This window comes from Ictalurus furcatus, chromosome 28 (assembly GCF_023375685.1).
Source record: "Ictalurus furcatus strain D&B chromosome 28, Billie_1.0, whole genome shotgun sequence".
In the NCBI taxonomy this organism is placed as follows: Eukaryota; Metazoa; Chordata; class Actinopteri; order Siluriformes; family Ictaluridae; genus Ictalurus; species Ictalurus furcatus.
This window is the reverse complement of record NC_071282.1, coordinates 13,569,947-13,585,463: the sequence shown is the minus strand read 5'-3', so window position 1 is coordinate 13,585,463 and position 15,517 is coordinate 13,569,947. Positions and strand designations below refer to the sequence as shown.

General features: G+C 38.0%; 3 protein-coding genes across 4 annotated transcripts; 1 reads left to right on the top strand and 2 right to left on the bottom strand.

Moving 5' to 3' along the window:
- Positions 1 to 34: 34 nt before the first annotated feature.
- On the bottom strand, positions 35 to 3,076 carry znhit3 (zinc finger, HIT-type containing 3). Its single transcript, XM_053618016.1, has 5 exons — positions 2,802 to 3,076; positions 2,454 to 2,491; positions 1,865 to 1,930; positions 1,367 to 1,450; positions 35 to 477 (listed from the first exon to the last, which is right to left on the bottom strand). The coding sequence occupies exons 1-5, from the start codon at positions 2,867 to 2,869 to the stop codon at positions 284 to 286; spliced, it is 450 nt and encodes a 149-aa protein (XP_053473991.1). The 5' UTR covers positions 2,870 to 3,076; the 3' UTR covers positions 35 to 283.
- A 94-nt stretch (positions 3,077 to 3,170) lies between these two features.
- Positions 3,171 to 8,010, top strand: c1qbp (complement component 1, q subcomponent binding protein). The gene is made up of 6 exons (XM_053618013.1): positions 3,171 to 3,539; positions 4,334 to 4,484; positions 4,754 to 4,841; positions 6,324 to 6,419; positions 6,563 to 6,688; positions 7,470 to 8,010. The coding sequence occupies exons 1-6, from the start codon at positions 3,281 to 3,283 to the stop codon at positions 7,617 to 7,619; spliced, it is 870 nt and encodes a 289-aa protein (XP_053473988.1). The 5' UTR covers positions 3,171 to 3,280; the 3' UTR covers positions 7,620 to 8,010.
- A 549-nt stretch (positions 8,011 to 8,559) lies between these two features.
- rpain (RPA interacting protein) lies at positions 8,560 to 13,227 on the bottom strand. 2 transcript variants are annotated; one of them, XM_053618015.1, is made up of 7 exons: positions 13,062 to 13,227; positions 12,233 to 12,400; positions 12,063 to 12,135; positions 10,093 to 10,207; positions 9,935 to 9,998; positions 8,856 to 8,996; positions 8,560 to 8,676 (listed from the first exon to the last, which is right to left on the bottom strand). In XM_053618015.1, exons 1-7 carry the CDS (start codon positions 13,131 to 13,133, stop codon positions 8,647 to 8,649), a joined length of 663 nt encoding a protein of 220 aa, XP_053473990.1. In that variant the 5' UTR covers positions 13,134 to 13,227; the 3' UTR covers positions 8,560 to 8,646. The 2 variants fall into 2 exon arrangements, with proteins under 2 accessions (XP_053473990.1, XP_053473989.1); XM_053618014.1 differs by having other exon boundaries at positions 12,224 to 12,400; positions 13,062 to 13,225.
- Between the last annotated feature and the right edge of the window lie 2,290 nt (positions 13,228 to 15,517).

Sequence of the window (15,517 nt, the reverse complement as noted above, 5' to 3'; positions counted from 1 at the left end):
ATTTTGTGTTTAAAGACCAAATGCTAGATTCAGATATTGTATAACCAAGCAGTTCTTTACTACAGGTATTTTGACATCAGAATAATCGAACAGTTAACCAAACACTATAAACAAATACTTTTAATAGACTGTGTTTGCAAGTGAGTACTGAATCTTAAACTCCTGTAATCCAGCGAAGACTAAAATGAAGTATATTCCATATTTGCATTGAATCAGTACTCGTACACACACACACACACACACACAGGTTTTTCATCAAGCACCAGTCTGAGTGAATTGTTTACTATTCATCGTCATCATCATCTCGTATTTCTGTTGGCTCAATAATCTGTAAGCACTGGTTGGCGAGCTCTACAAACAGCGGCTCCTGCATGGCGTCCTTCATCGCTTTGGATTTATCCTCGGCTGAATCGACAGTCAGCATCAGATTCCTCAGGTGTGGATTCTGCAGCAGAGTCTTCAGATCTTTTGATTCACCTACAAAACAAGCAAGGTACGATCAGAATCATAGATTTCCTTATCGATATACCAGTAGCTCTATTACCAAGAGATAAAATAACACCCAAGTACAGTTTTCAGATGTCTGTGTGAGTTTTTATTCTCCTTCTATTCTGTACATTTTAAAACACTATTTCAGGGGTCGTCAGGTGGGGAGAGGTGTCATCACTAATGGTTAAGCATTATAAAGATTAATTGTGTTACCATTTAGTCCTGGTAGCTGCTTAGCGGCAGTGGACAGGGTTCAGCATGGGCACTCTGACTGGTATGTGGCTACTCAGCCCAATACATAGCAAGCTGCGATGCAATGTGCGTTCTGACACCTTTCTATCATAACCAGCATGAACTTTTTCAGCAATTTGTGCTACAGTAGCTCTTCTGTGGGATCGGACCACACAGGCTAGCCTTCGCTCCCCATGTGCATCAGTGAGAATTAGGTGCCCATGACCCTGTCACCAATTCACCAGTTGTCCTTCTTTGGGCCAATTTTGGTAGATACTAACCACTACACACCGGGAAAACACCCCACAAGACCTGCCGTTTTGGAGATGCTCTGACCCAGTCATCCAGCCATCACAATTTGGCCCTTTGTCAAAGTCGGTCAGATCCTTACACTTCCTGCTTCCAACACATCAACTTCAACAACTGACTGTTCATTTGCTGCCTAATATATCCCACCCCCCTGATAGGTGCCATTGAAATGAAATAATCAATGTTATTCATGTCACTTGTCAGTGGTTTTAATGTTATGGCTGATCAGCGTATATATACACACACACACACACACACACACACACCTTTAAATTCAGAGCTTACTGCAAGTCTAACCAGCCTTATGGCTGTTTGATGAGCCAAATAAACAAAGTACCTAATAGCTGAAGTTTCTGCAGAGGAACTCTGTCAGACTGACTGTCCTCATCCAGGAGGTCATCAACCGTCCAGGGCTCTGCCACTGAAATAGTAAACAGATAATTGTATATAACATGTACCGTAGAACACCAGCAGTGTGGGGGTAAAGTGTTATGCACGTTTAGAGTAATGTTATGTAATAGTTACAGAATGGATAAGTTACAATATAATAGAGCAGCCTTTACAAGCTGGGGGACATTATATCAGGGACCGTTTTAACTCACCCTAGTTGACTTCAACCAGAGCAAGTGGCAAAGGAAAGCCAACAAGGGTGTGTTAAAAACGGTATTGGAACACAGCCATTCAGACTGAAGTCTATTCAACAGAAGTAAAAATGCAACACATCCTATTACTTTTAACTGAAGGAAACTTGTAATGCAATATACTTTAAAAAAAAAAAAAAACCCAACAACTTTCAAGACATTGTACATTAACACAAATGCAAAAATAAACACACCCCCACTCTGACTGGAAGCTGGACATGGTGCAGGAGGTGCGACATCTTTCACTGGCTGGCACGAGTCTGAAAATACAGAGCACAAAAGAAATGACTGAAAATGTATCTTATTAATATCCTAAATGACATTAGATTTGTACTGGAAGTATAAGGATATTGAGTTAGGGAAACAAGCTGAACGTTTAGTCTTGGTTTTCCTCCTTCTGGGACAAATGTAAAGTGACCTAGAGATACTAAATACTGGACTGTGGTTCTTAATAATGAAAATATCCATTTGTATTTATCAGTAAACTTGTCCCGAGTTATCCTATAAACAATAAATAGCTCTGAACATCTACTCTTGGTTTTATCCTTCAGGGTCACCTGTGAAGACTGCATTTGTTGTTAAGAAGGATAAACCAACATGAAGATCAGAGAGCTGTATATGGGAGAAACGCAAGCCATTTTGAAGCTGAGAAAAGAGGGTGTACAGCACAAACAAATGAATTGGCCTTGCTGCTCCAATAGTTTACGAGGGGACTGTATACAGGTTTTACATATATAATTATTTATAAACTACATTCAGAAAAAAAAAAGTTACAATACTTACCATCATTTTTGTGTTTCTTAAAGCACCCTAAAGAACAGCTGCAACATAAGACAAAATGAAGTTTTAGCTAATTTGTGTTTTATTTTACACACATTATATAGGAACTGAGAAACAAACATGGCTCAAAATATCGCTAAAGCATTTCAACCACTCAATTATACACTGAGAACCTTTTTTATTTTTCCATTTCAACAGTTAAACACAGAACTATAACGAACTGCTAAGCATTATGGGAAATATTCAAATTAACGCTACAAACATACATACATACATACATACATACATACATACATACATACATATACACGATAAATTCATTCACACGTGTATGTCATAGGCTTTACTTACTATCTTATTCTGCACACAGGACATCTGTATTTGGGAATTTTCTCGCTACACACTACACAAATCTGCATGACTGCTCAAACAAACCAACCAAGTTTAGTATTTAACATAAAAATCAACAAAACGTAATTTCACAAAAAGTGTAAGACTGAAACAGTGAAAACAAACACGCATCCGCTCTTCAGATTCCCCTCATTGAGCTGAGTACTGAACGCAGTCTTTCTCCCTATATAGGGACAGTACATTATGTAGAAACTAACGACCACTCTAGTGCACTTTGTATTTAGTAGTTCAGATTCGGTACGCAACTGTTCCAGTTCAGTGGCAGGAATCTCTTCCGGTGCAGAGTTCATATGTGAGGTCATCGTGTCCTTCTGCACGTGTTTCTAGCGCATTCTGTGCGTCTTGGTAGCCGGTAAGGAGAGGAGAGGGGAGATCAGATCAGAAGAATAGTAATAATAAAAGGAAGAAGTAGTGCAGTTATGTTGAAGTCTTTAACACGCGCTGTTAGCATCGCGGCTCGCCTTACGAACAAGGCCCCGAGTGCGTCTGTGTGCCGAGCTACTGAGCCGCTCGTCAGATCCGTGCTGTGCGCTCCGACCTCGGCCACGACCCGGCCGTTCACGCGCTCGATATGGTTGATGTGCGGCAACAACGGCGCGGCGTCCGACCGCAGAGCCAAACTGCTCGCTTCCAAACACACTCTTCCTTCCTGCGGCTGTGGAGGCCTTCATACAGAAGGTAAAGTCGGAGTAATTCGCTTCAAACAACTTCTCATGTCAGATAACTAACCATAACTGTAGCTAGCGGTTTAGCCGGTTAATGCTAGCATCTGTATGAGGCTGACATAATTATAAACAGCGCGCGCTTTACGTTTAAGTGCCACAAAATGGCGTCTGTCATTAAATATTACTTCATTAAATAAATGTTAGAATTTCTGACCTCAGAAATGTACTCTAACTTTAGCATGTATTTTAATGTCACTTGTTGAACACCAGAGTAATATGTAACGTTGCTTGGTAACAGTAGTATGTATGGAAGTCTGTTACTGACAACATATATATAATAAAATGGATTTTGTACCCCAGATTTGACGTCACATTTTGCACCGTGTGACCTTGAATGATGAAAGTCCAAACAGGGATGGCACCCCGACTCAGGAATATGTTCACTTTTCATTCATTCATTCATTCATTCATTCGTTCGTTCATCTTCAGTAACAGCTCCATCCTGGTCAGCTTTATGGTGGATCTGGAGTCTCTCCTGGGAACACTGGGTGTGAGGCAGGAATACACCTGGGATGGGACACCTGTCCATCACAGGGCACTACCTACAGTCACACACAGAGGAATTTGATCTGTTTTTGGAAACCCACATGAACCAGAAACTCCACACAGACAAACCCGAGTCCAGTATCTAGGAGTCGGCAACATTGCCCGCTGCACCACTGTGCTGCCGTTCTCTCTGTTTGTACTTTTTTGTAAACGATCCCATCTGAGATTATTTTTTAAAATGCATATCTTCATGTCTTACAGGTGACAAAGCGTTTGTAGAATTTCTCTCAGATGAAATCAAAGAGGAGAAGAAGATCCAGAAAAGCAAGACGCTCCCCAAGATGTCCGGAGGATGGGAGCTTGAGCTGAATGGCACCGAAGCAAAACTTACCCGAATCATCTCTGGAGAGAAGTAAGTCCTCCAAGCTTGTTCGTGACATAAAACATGTCTGTGTATTGGAGTGGAGAACGTGCCAAAACAATCTCGTAACATGTCTGAGACCACTTTTTTAGTTGTTTTTTTTTTTTTTTTTTTTTAAATGGTTTGTATGACATCCTTGTATGCCATACTTCTACTTTTTAAAGCAAATCTCCTGAAGATAAAGATTCTAATCTAATATTATAATCAGTTATTTAGTTTGGTTGAGACTTGCACTAGAGCTTCTCTGATTTATTTCACAGAGTGACCGTCACATTCAACGTAAATAACAGCATTCCCCCAAACATGGAGGAAGAGCCAGAGCAGGGCCAGAAGGCTGAGGACAACGAGGTAGAACCTGCTCTCACTTCCATTCACATTTATAGATCTAACGGATGATTTTACCCATTTAGACTGAATTTAAAGCACGCCTGAGGGTGGTTTCTGGCAGATTGTGAAGGAATGTGTAGAGCGAATGAAGCTTTAGTAAGAAGCACTCGTGCAGTACTGTGGTAAATGATGCACTTTTGACAGTGGTTCTAGAGCTACACTCACCGGACACTTTATTAGGTACACTAATTCTTGCTAATTCAGCTCATTCATGCAGTTATCCAATCAGCCAGGGGTGGCACCATTACTCCAAAAGTGGTGGGGCAAACTTATGTCTGAGAGAAGAGGTACATCTGTTGTTTGTCTATAAAAACACACTATGTATTTTGCTTTTAATGCTATATGGATCCAGGGTTTATTTATAATACAATAACAGGGCACAACACGCCTTATAATGAACGTCAAAGTAGTTTGTTTCGACTCCACATGCTTCATTTTGCATTTTACACCCCGGGCAGCTTATAACAGCAAAAAATTAGTTCATGAAGTTAGGTGAGACTAATTCTAAAATATGTTTTAAAAATCAAAGACGTGTTCATATTCTGCATTAAACTGTCACTGTAGTAACTGTCTGTTTCACTAATATATACAAGCCGTACGTACTTTATTTGAAGAATTTTCCTATAATCGATGCAGAATGTGCGCATGTGTCACTTAAAATATCGAAATGTTAGCAATACTGATTCAACACAAATATTAAGTGCCAGTGACCACCAAAGTGCACTTAACCCTTCATTGCTTGTAGGAGATCCCCTTTAGGAGAAATGTCCCATCCCAACCAGCTAAACTGAAAGTGTTGATTGGTTTTACAACCGAGTCAGACCTTTCTGTTATTGCCTGAAGTGCTGGGTCACTGCCCCTGTAGTCTGAAAAGTGCAGAGTCAAATGGCAGCTCACCCCTGTTCTGGTCCTGCCATCAGCCAATCATGTAGCAGCAATGCATAAAATCATACAGGAAGGCTACAGTAAATTAAATAACCACCCTTTACAAACATGGTGAGCAGAAAAGCATCCCAGAATGTGCCACATGTTGAGCCTTGAGGTGGCTGGGCTACAACAGCAGAAAAGCACATCAGGTTCTGCTTCTCAGTCAAGAACAGGAATCTGAGGCAACAGTGGGCACAGGCTCACTGAAACTGGACAGTGGAAATTGGGGAGCAAAAAAACGGCAACATGAGCATGGGGGTCATTTAGGGGCAAAGGAGAGGATTGTAAGTGATTTTTGTAACTGTAATTGTGATTTGACTTGCAGAAAACAGAAGCTTCTAAATTTTACAAACTTTCCATTTTATGATTAAGGACACAGGCAGTTCATGGCTAATTTTAGGTTTTGTTAAACATTGTTTTTTCCGAATTGCTATATCTCCTCAGTTTTTTTTCCATAATGTATATTGTAATGTGTTGCTACAATGCTAACGTTTGTTTTTGCCTATCTGTTTTTAGCCTGACATCGTCTCCACACCTAACTTTGTGATTGAGGTGACTAAACAGGGGGCGAAGAATTCCCTGGTGTTCGATTGCCATTATCCAGAGGATGAGGTAAGCCTCTAGAAATTCTGCTTTCATTAATTGCTTTTTGTAACCCCTCAGTGCAAGGTTAATATACCAAGGTTTTCCAACATGTGATGTTATGCTTAGTGATATATTGGAGAATACATCCTAAGCTGTTTGACTCTGAGCAGATCGGCCACGGCGAAGGAGAGGACGAGAGCGAGATCTTCACCATCCGTGAAGTCAGTTTCCAGCCTGAAGGAGACGAGGACTGGAAGGAGACAAGCTACACCCTCAACACAGACTCTCTGGACTGGGTATGAGTGTTTATCTACAGTAGAATAATGTTTCGTTAAATGAGTTAAAACCTAAATAAATGAATCAAATCTGAACCGAAACATAAACGACTACAGAGAGAAAGGGACATGCCTTTTTTTAAAATAAATATAAAGACCATCATTACACGAGCTCAAAGAAAACATTCTAGGCATTTTAAGATGGTGCACATTACTGGTCAAATGGATGAACTGCAGTTTCTGAGACAATTCCACAGTCCATTCCTCCTAGTTCATGTTACTGAGGAAATTAAATAAAGGTAACTAACACTAAACATACAGTGTGTGTGTGTGTGTGTGTGTGTGTGTGTGTGTGTGTGTGTGTAAAAAAAAAAAAAAAGTTTACAAAAATCACCTTAGAGGCTAAAGCAAAAGGATATCTTGCAGCTATTAAGATTGATTTGTACAGATAACGACTTCACAGACACCCAAGAATGGCTTTTTAAAAAAAAAATTTTTTAGCACAACCAATTTTGCTCCCTTGTCTCGAAGCTACGGCCGGCTGTGTGGAACTCAAGCGTGCTATTTCCTGACACTAGGGACATTTTAATACAAACCGATTGTGACTTTATTTTTAGAGATTTAAGTTGCGCTTGGTCATCAGTAGGTCACTAAACCATACGGTGTGCTTTACCTGTGCTAGGAACTCGATAATTTGTCTAAAACTCCCTGAAAGTGTTTTCATTGACATAAAAAAAGCAGAATTGTAGGAAGCATTGCTCTTTCTTGTGCTCATGGCTGTTAATCTTTAACATCTCCACAGGCTCTTTATGACCATTTAATGGACTTCTTGGCTGATCGTGGTGTTGACAACACCTTTGCAGATGAGTTGATTGAGCTGAGCACAGCACTGGAGCATCAGGAGTACATCAAGTTCCTGGAGGACCTTAATGGTTTCATCAAATGCCAGTGATCTGATTGTGTGTAGTTTTCTCCTGTCCAGCTAATAGGAAATACTAAAGATACAGAAACAAGAAAAAGACCTAGTACACAACTTTTATACTTTATTTTGTATTTTGAACTAAATTAAGTGTAGTATAAGGTCTTGAATGTACATGTTAAGCTGTTAATTTATGGGACTTGACCTATTGAGGCGTTAGAAGCATAGTTAGAAACCAAGTCCAGCACTGGGCTTAATTTGTCAGGGATGCATTAGGGGAAATTATATTTGCAAGAAAATAGTTGTGCAAAGCTGAAAAGTTCAAGATTCGGAAATGTTTGTCAAATGAAACAGATCCTTATATTCTATCGACATCCTTCCATCGTGTCCTCTGTGCTCTCAGAATAAATATTTCATCATCAAACTTGTTTCCCAGTGATTAGTTTTAAATGAAGTGCAAGGTAAACTTTTCAGAAAATTTAGATCAAGTACATATTTAAATATATAAATTAAATTAACATAAATTATCAGGCTTATTTGTAGTGCTAGAACATACAGCGCTTTGGCATGCCAGAGTGTTAAAATTAAAACAAAGCCCTCAGTCATGATCCACGCTATAAAAACTAGATTCATCTGTGGACCAATGTAGTGTTCTGGACATATCCTCTAATCCAGGGGTGTCCAATCTTATCCGGAAAGGGCCGGTGTGGGTGCAGGTTTTCATTCCAACCAAGCAGAAGCCACACCTGGTTTGCTTGGTTGGAATGAAAACCTGCACCCACACCGGCCCTTTCCGGATAAGATTGGACACCCCTTATCTAATCCATCACAACTTAAAACCTGTAACCATGCATTGAGAATTTAATGTGGTGGTGTTGTCACCATCAAACTATTTTTTGTTGTTACAATGCTAATGTTCCTGTTAAGAGATTCATCACTAACCACAAATAGCAGCACATTAAAAGAAAATGTGTAAAGTTAAATAAGTACTCTCTTTATTTCACAGAAATAAAATACAAAACACTGAAAAAGCAAACAATGGCCCTTGTACTGGAGTCACTCACAGAACAATGGTGAGATAATCACACACCTGTAGATAAGATGAGATAGGTGTTTAATAATCTACATTTATTCCAAAAGGTCTGAATCATTCAATGTTATGAGGAAGTTTATTTTTCCAGAGAATAGAGAAGTCTGGCTACATATTCAAACCAAGAACTAGCCCAAGCATATACAGTACATTCAGAAAGTATTCAAGCGTGACATTACCCTGCAGCTCATCATAAGGTTGGGTCCTCCATCCACATTTGAGGCTACTGAGAATATGGGGTTCTGGAGGCAGTATTCCAGATGTTCTGTGACTCTCAACTCAAGCAGATGCTGGAGCACATCTGCTGTTATATTTCTTCCCTGTAAGAACATTGAAATTGGTTCGGACATACCGACTAGTGAACAAATCCTGTTATTGCCTAAAACACACAATCCACACAGCACCTGAAACAGTAACACGATAGATAGATAGATAGTCATGGCACAGTACATGTACTCAGCAATGAATATGTGCAGTAGCTATTGAATAGATAACAGTATGTTATAATAAAAAACCTAACATGTACAAAAACATTTTATATACATACACAATACGCAAATATTAGTCATAAATATATGCAAGAGATATTTTCATTGTGTATATACAAATAATACACAGATATATAAACATAACCTAGGATATATATAACCCCAATTCCAAAAAAGCTGGGACGCCATGTAAAATGCAAATAAAAACAATGCAATGATTTGCAGATTTCAAACCCATATGTTATTCACAATCGTACATAAACATATCAAAACAGAGGAATGTACCATTTTGAATTTGATGGTTGCAACACATCTCAAAAAAGTTGGGATGGGGCAACAAAAGGCTGGAAAAGTAAGTGTCACTAAAAAGAAACAGCTGGAGGAACATTTTGTAATTAATTAGGTTAATATGCAACAGGTCAGTAACATGATTGGTTATAAATAAATAAATTAACCTAATTATTTACAAAATGTTCCTCCAGCTGTTTCTTTTTAGCAACACTTACTTTTCCAGCCTTTTGTTGCCCTTATTTTTTCCTTACAATGGTACATTTCCTCAGTTTAAACATTTGAAGTTTTCTATGTTCTATTGTGAATAACATATTGGTTTATGAGACTTCACACAGCGTCCCAACTTTTTTGGAATTGGGGTTGTACTAACAATCTACAATTATATAGTCTTGTAGAACTTTTGTCAACTTTTCATGCTCAATTCTTCATCTCACTGTAATTCTCATTCGCAGAGATGCTCGTGTGCTCCTTTCACTCACCACTGTGTTGATATAAAGGCCACATGGACATGATGTAAAATGGCTGTTCACCGTCAGGTTATTCCTGTAATACAGAAATACCATAAGCAGACGCAGCATTATGACTACGAACAACCACACAAGAAGCTTCAAAGAGCTTGTGTGTTTATTCCACTTACGCATGACATACGGGGCAGATGAGCTTTCCGTCTTCCTCCATTCCATCCACAATAGAGTCGAAGTACATTTCTTCATACTGCTGGCTTTTGTGGTATTCCTCAATGATCGAAAGCTCTATTTATTTATAAAAAAATTAAAAAATAAATAAATAAATAAAGCGTTTATCATATGTTAAAAGAACACACCAGCTTCATATTTTTTCCAAACTAATCCCCCAACTACCACAACTGTAGTGCATGTGTGATTACTACAGACAATTTGTGTTTCCCTTGTCGTTATGTACTACCCACATCATTGTATATGGATACCAGGAAACCTTTAGGAATTATTCTTTAGTGTTATTGTCAGAGAACAAACTGATTACGTACATATGGATGTTTAATAAAACAGTTCTTTTTTTTCTTAAATCAGAGAAAGAAAACCTCCTTTCACAAAAGAAAGGAATGTGGAAACAGTGACAAAACTGAGCAGACTACAGAACAATGCAGCATAAAAACAATAAACCTAATGCTAGCACAGTACAAACCCACCTATCCAAACTCAAATATCATCTTTGTGTGTGATGAGAGAATGTAACGAGAGACTACAGCTATATAAAGTCACTCATCTTTTCCCATCGTTTGTATTAATGGACATAATTAGCTAGTCATACTTTTGAGTTAAATTACACTAGTGCCTTATTTTAGCCTAGTTAATACGGCTTCTGGGCAAGAATGTCATGGGACTGGAGTCTTCACTTGCCTGATGAGCTAGCTAATGAATACATGATTTGTCCATCCCTGTATAGTAATGTATTTTAAATATTTATTGACAATTCCATAACTGCCCTTAGACTTCTATTATAATGGAGTAATCACACACACACTACAGATGTGCAGTATGTATAAACAAGTGTATTTAAAAAAAAAAAAAACAAACAACACTGGAATGTTTCTTCAAGATGCCATGTGCATAGAAAATAAACAGTCAAGTCCACAAGTATTTGGACAGTGAGACAATTTTCGTTATTTTGCCTCTGTACACCACCACAATGGATTTGAAACAAGGCAGTCAATATATGATTGAAGTGTAGACTTTCAGCTTTAATTCAAAGGGTTTAACAAAAATATTGCATAAACTGTTTAATAATTGCAGCCTTTTTTTTTTCTTACAGAATCCCTCCATTTTCACAGGCTCAAAAGCAATTAGACAATTGACTGATATGCAGTTTAATGGCCATGTGTGGCCAGGTGTCATGACAAATTAAGGAGACAAAAAGGTCTGGAGTTGATACCAAGCATTTAATTTGCATTTGGAAGAAGTAGCAGGATGAATTTTGAACCATATAGAGCTATACTTTCTGCTCAGATTCAGTCAAATGCTGCAAAACTGATAGGACAGCGCTTCACAGTACAGATGAATAATGACCCAAAATGTACCGCGAAAGCAACACAAGCGCTTCTGAAGGCAAAGAAATTAAACGTTCTTACATGTGCGATGAGCTCAACTCAACTGAGCATGTTTTTCCACTTACTGAAATCAAAACTGAAGGCAGAAATACCCACAAACAAGCATCAACTGAAGGCTTTTGCAGTAAAGGCCTGGCAAAACATCTCAGAGGAGGAAACTCTGCATTTGGTGATGTCCATGGCTTCCAGATTTCAGGTATTCATTGACTGCAAAGGATTTGAATCCGAGTATTAAAAATAATCCTAACAGTTATTATGATGTTAGTTTGTCCAATTACTTTTGAGCCTGTAAAAATGGAGGGACTCGAAAAAATGGCTGTAATTCCTAACGGTTAATGCAATATTTTTGTTAAACCCTTTGAATTAAAGCTGAACGTCTACACTTCAATCACATCTTGATTGCTTCATTTCAAATCCATCGTGGTGGTGTACAGAGGCAAAATTACAAACATTATCACTGTCCAAACACTTATAGACCCGACTGTACATGTAGAAGATTTACAGCAGATATTGACAGTAACCTTGAGATACGAGTTCCTGTTGGATTTCCTCTAGAACAGCCAATTCATCATGTTCCTGCACGTCTCTGTACATCTGTAAAATCAAGCCGAGGGAAACAAAATAGTACATTCCAACACAAAAACAAGTTCAGGTGTCGGTGACTGATTTGAAATACCCGTACATCACTCACGCCGTCTTTCTTCCACAACGAAGGCAGTCTTTGGTTGGCGGACTGCAAGGCGCTCCACTCCACTTCCATCACTTCCTGGACGAGCAGAGAGCTCTTTGTGGTGTCTCTCATCTGACGGTACTTCTCCAATAACCTCGAGCGGCTGTTCTTCAACCTTTCCACACAACGCTAAATAGAGAGCAGAATATTTATATTAAGACTATCTATTATTAAAACGCCGTTATTTAAAACCCGGACATCAAGAGCAAACAGGAAGTGATGAAAAACACTTAGTTGTCAGTAACTCAAATGTTCTTGCTTTTAAATGGTAAAAACAGACCTTTTCGAGACGTCTTCATAATTACTTCGGATTTAACTTTTATTTGACTATTTCTCAGACTTTTTATTTAGATTTTTCCCTCATTTTCAAGGTACTTAATCATGAGAAAGGAAAACTTGGTTGGTGATTTGCATTAAGAGCGGGTTAATGCAATGGACATGACAATGTCTAAAGACAAACCAAACATCCATACTTTCCAAAACATTTCCTGAATCACCATCTTTTTACAGGTTTGTAAATAAAGACATTAAATGGTTTATTAATTCTACGCAAAAAAACAACAACAACAACCCTGTAACTGAGCTTGTAGCTATCCAGAGAGAGGCTGATACCCAATCGACCATATCGTGTACTACTTAGGGCAAGAAACCCCATTATTTTACAGCCTACTTAGTGTAACTAGACAAGAAACATGACGCCGATTGGTATCTAGCGAGTTGCTTGTGTTGTTTAGCTACACAGCTAAAGTTATTACTTTACTTAGCATACAGAGGAATTAAATAAAGTTACCTTTCTGTATGTTTCCTTCCATGGTGGAGTTGTGCTCTTATACAGAGACCTATGCCTTTGTAACGCGTCCATATCTCACAAATTCAGATTTGTTCAATTACCGCTAGCTGCCTTGCGTATAAACAAACCCTACCAACGCTACTTCCGCTCCCCGCGCTCCACCAATCAGCAACCTTTGAATCGTTCAAACCCGGAAGTTATTTGTAGACAGCTGGGATTTGTAGGCTCGTCCGTTCACACGCGCTGTATTTTCTAGGCCCAGTACTTTGGGTATTTTGTTAATATTATTTTTCAACATGCTAAATAATAACTAAATGACAACAGTGTTATTTTCACTTTGGATGAAAGTGCCTGCCAAATAAGCTAAGTATGTGGGCTGTATTTTTTCTTTGGTTGCATTACACACATTGATTCATTTTACATTTAATTAACACTTATTGACCTCATTAATATTAATCTATTTCTTATTATTATTACCATTATAAGTGTTTCATTAATATCTGAATGTGACAAGCTCCAAATGTTACATGCAAAATGCAATAAATAAATACTCTCATTAATTCTTAAAAACACTGTTTTTTATATTTATATATATATATATATATATATATATATATATATATATATATATATATATGTGTGTGTGTGTGTGTGTGTGTGTGTATACATGTGTGTGTGTGTGTGTGTTTATATATATATATATATATATATATATATATATATATATATATATATATATATATAAGATGTCATTTAGTTTCAACTTGAACTGGCAAAAAATTTGAGCAGAATGTAACTGTATGCAAATGAGAGGGGGAAATATGTGGTTACTACCAGTGCAAGTGTGAGACAGTGGTACAGTTTTAAACTGAGAAAGATTATGCATGTTTTCTGGTTCCAGATATTTGTTCTTACTCACAGCTGTTGAGTCAGTCAGTGATATTCACCCTGCTGCTATGGCCTTGATGTGTTTAATTTACCCAGAATAGAATATTGATCACTGTTATCACTGCTCTATATTTCAGTACATCAAACTCTTTAAGCTTGTCAAATATTCTCTATTATCCTGGGCCATAACTATTTTTTCAAAATCATTTTGAAATATGCAGGGTCTCGTTTTGAAATATGCAGGGTCTTTAGTTTAGACTGAAGACGCCTGTGGAGACACTGACTAGTTCTCCTTCCTGAGTAGCACTGTCATAACCAAAAATAGCACATCAAAACATAACTGCGGTTTCTACAAATGAGATCAATGCTCCGGTAACTGTGCAGAAAAATTCTGATCAGCTCAAACCTAGGTTTCTAATAACAAATATGAATTGACTAATATGCAGATAAACAAGCCTGTCCTGGTCAAGTCCCCTTACCTTAATACATCACCTGATTTAAATGATGCTAATGTGATCAATTAACACACAGTGAACCTGGTGCAGCAGGATGAACAAACAGAAAAATGAAAGATCAAAGACAATATGGGGTGCCCTGATGTAGATCGAGTGCTCGGTTCACCGATGTCAAAAATATGCTTGCTTTGTCAATGACCAGATCCCATCCATTCCAGCTTCTGCTGAAACACTTAAGATGAAGAGGAATTTCACCTTTCAGCATGACAACGACCCGAAGAACGGCTTCACCGAAACACGATCAAGGTTTTGGAATGTCCAAGCCAGAGTCCAGATCTAAATCCAATCAAAAGTCAATGAGCTGACCTGAAGAAGGCTGTGCACAGGAGCTGCCCTTACAATTTGACAGACTTAGAATTCTTTTGCAAGAACAAATGGCAAAATATTTTTATGTCAAGATGTGCCAAAATAATAGACTCTTAACCAAAAAGAGGGCAGTGATAAAATCTAAAGGTGCTTCAACTAAGTATTAGTTTAGTGTGCACACTTATGCAACCAGGTTATTTTATATATATATATATATATATAATTTTCCCACTAACACTTCTTATTGTTTTTCACTTTAATGTAAATTAGAGGCAATAATAATAAAGGTAGAAAAGGCATGATTTATCTTGGTTTCATTTTTTTACGTCACAAAAACCTGCCATTTTAACAGATGTGTGTAGACTGTTTATATCCAGTGTAACATTCATTTCTCCTATCCCACAAACAAAGAAAAATCCTAAAATAGTTCCATTTCCATCACTTGTCACTGATACACTGTTGGAAGTGTGTCTTTTAGTTAAAGACTAGTTTTAGGATCAACACTGTGACACTGCTATAATAATAATAATAATAATAATAATAATAATAATAATAATAATAATACATTTGAATGCTTTTTTTTAATGAAGCACTTGATCCTTCCTCAGTGCTACATTGGAAAGCGTGTGGCAGTAATCTTGTTGGTTATACCCACTTAAATATGCTGTGAAATGATTTTTGGATGCACCTTTGAAAGTGATCGTGTCAACAAAGTCCAGCTGGTTGACCGGGACAGAGGTTACGGTT

Excerpts from the sequence above, each read along its gene's own strand:
- znhit3 (XM_053618016.1), bottom strand. The coding sequence starts at position 2,869 with ATGCAGATTTGTGTAGTGTGTAGCGAGAAAATTCCCAAATACAGATGT. Across the intron at positions 2,492-2,801 it reads CCTGTGTGCAGAATAAGATA|CTGTTCTTTAGGGTGCTTTA; the intron begins GTAAGTAAAGCC and ends CTTATGTTGCAG. Across the intron at positions 478-1,366 it reads GCAGAAACTTCAGCTATTAG|GTGAATCAAAAGATCTGAAG; the intron begins GTACTTTGTTTA and ends CTTGTTTTGTAG.
- c1qbp (XM_053618013.1), top strand. The coding sequence starts at position 3,281 with ATGTTGAAGTCTTTAACACGCGCTGTTAGCATCGCGGCTCGCCTTACG. Across the intron at positions 4,485-4,753 it reads CGAATCATCTCTGGAGAGAA|AGTGACCGTCACATTCAACG; the intron begins GTAAGTCCTCCA and ends TTTATTTCACAG. Across the intron at positions 6,689-7,469 it reads ACACAGACTCTCTGGACTGG|GCTCTTTATGACCATTTAAT; the intron begins GTATGAGTGTTT and ends ACATCTCCACAG.
- rpain (XM_053618014.1), bottom strand. The coding sequence starts at position 13,133 with ATGGACGCGTTACAAAGGCATAGGTCTCTGTATAAGAGCACAACTCCA. Across the intron at positions 8,997-9,934 it reads GCCTTTATATCAACACAGTG|GGAAGAAATATAACAGCAGA; the intron begins GTGAGTGAAAGG and ends ATGTTCTTACAG. Across the intron at positions 8,677-8,855 it reads ACCTTATGATGAGCTGCAGG|GTGTGTGATTATCTCACCAT; the intron begins GTAATGTCACGC and ends TCTTATCTACAG.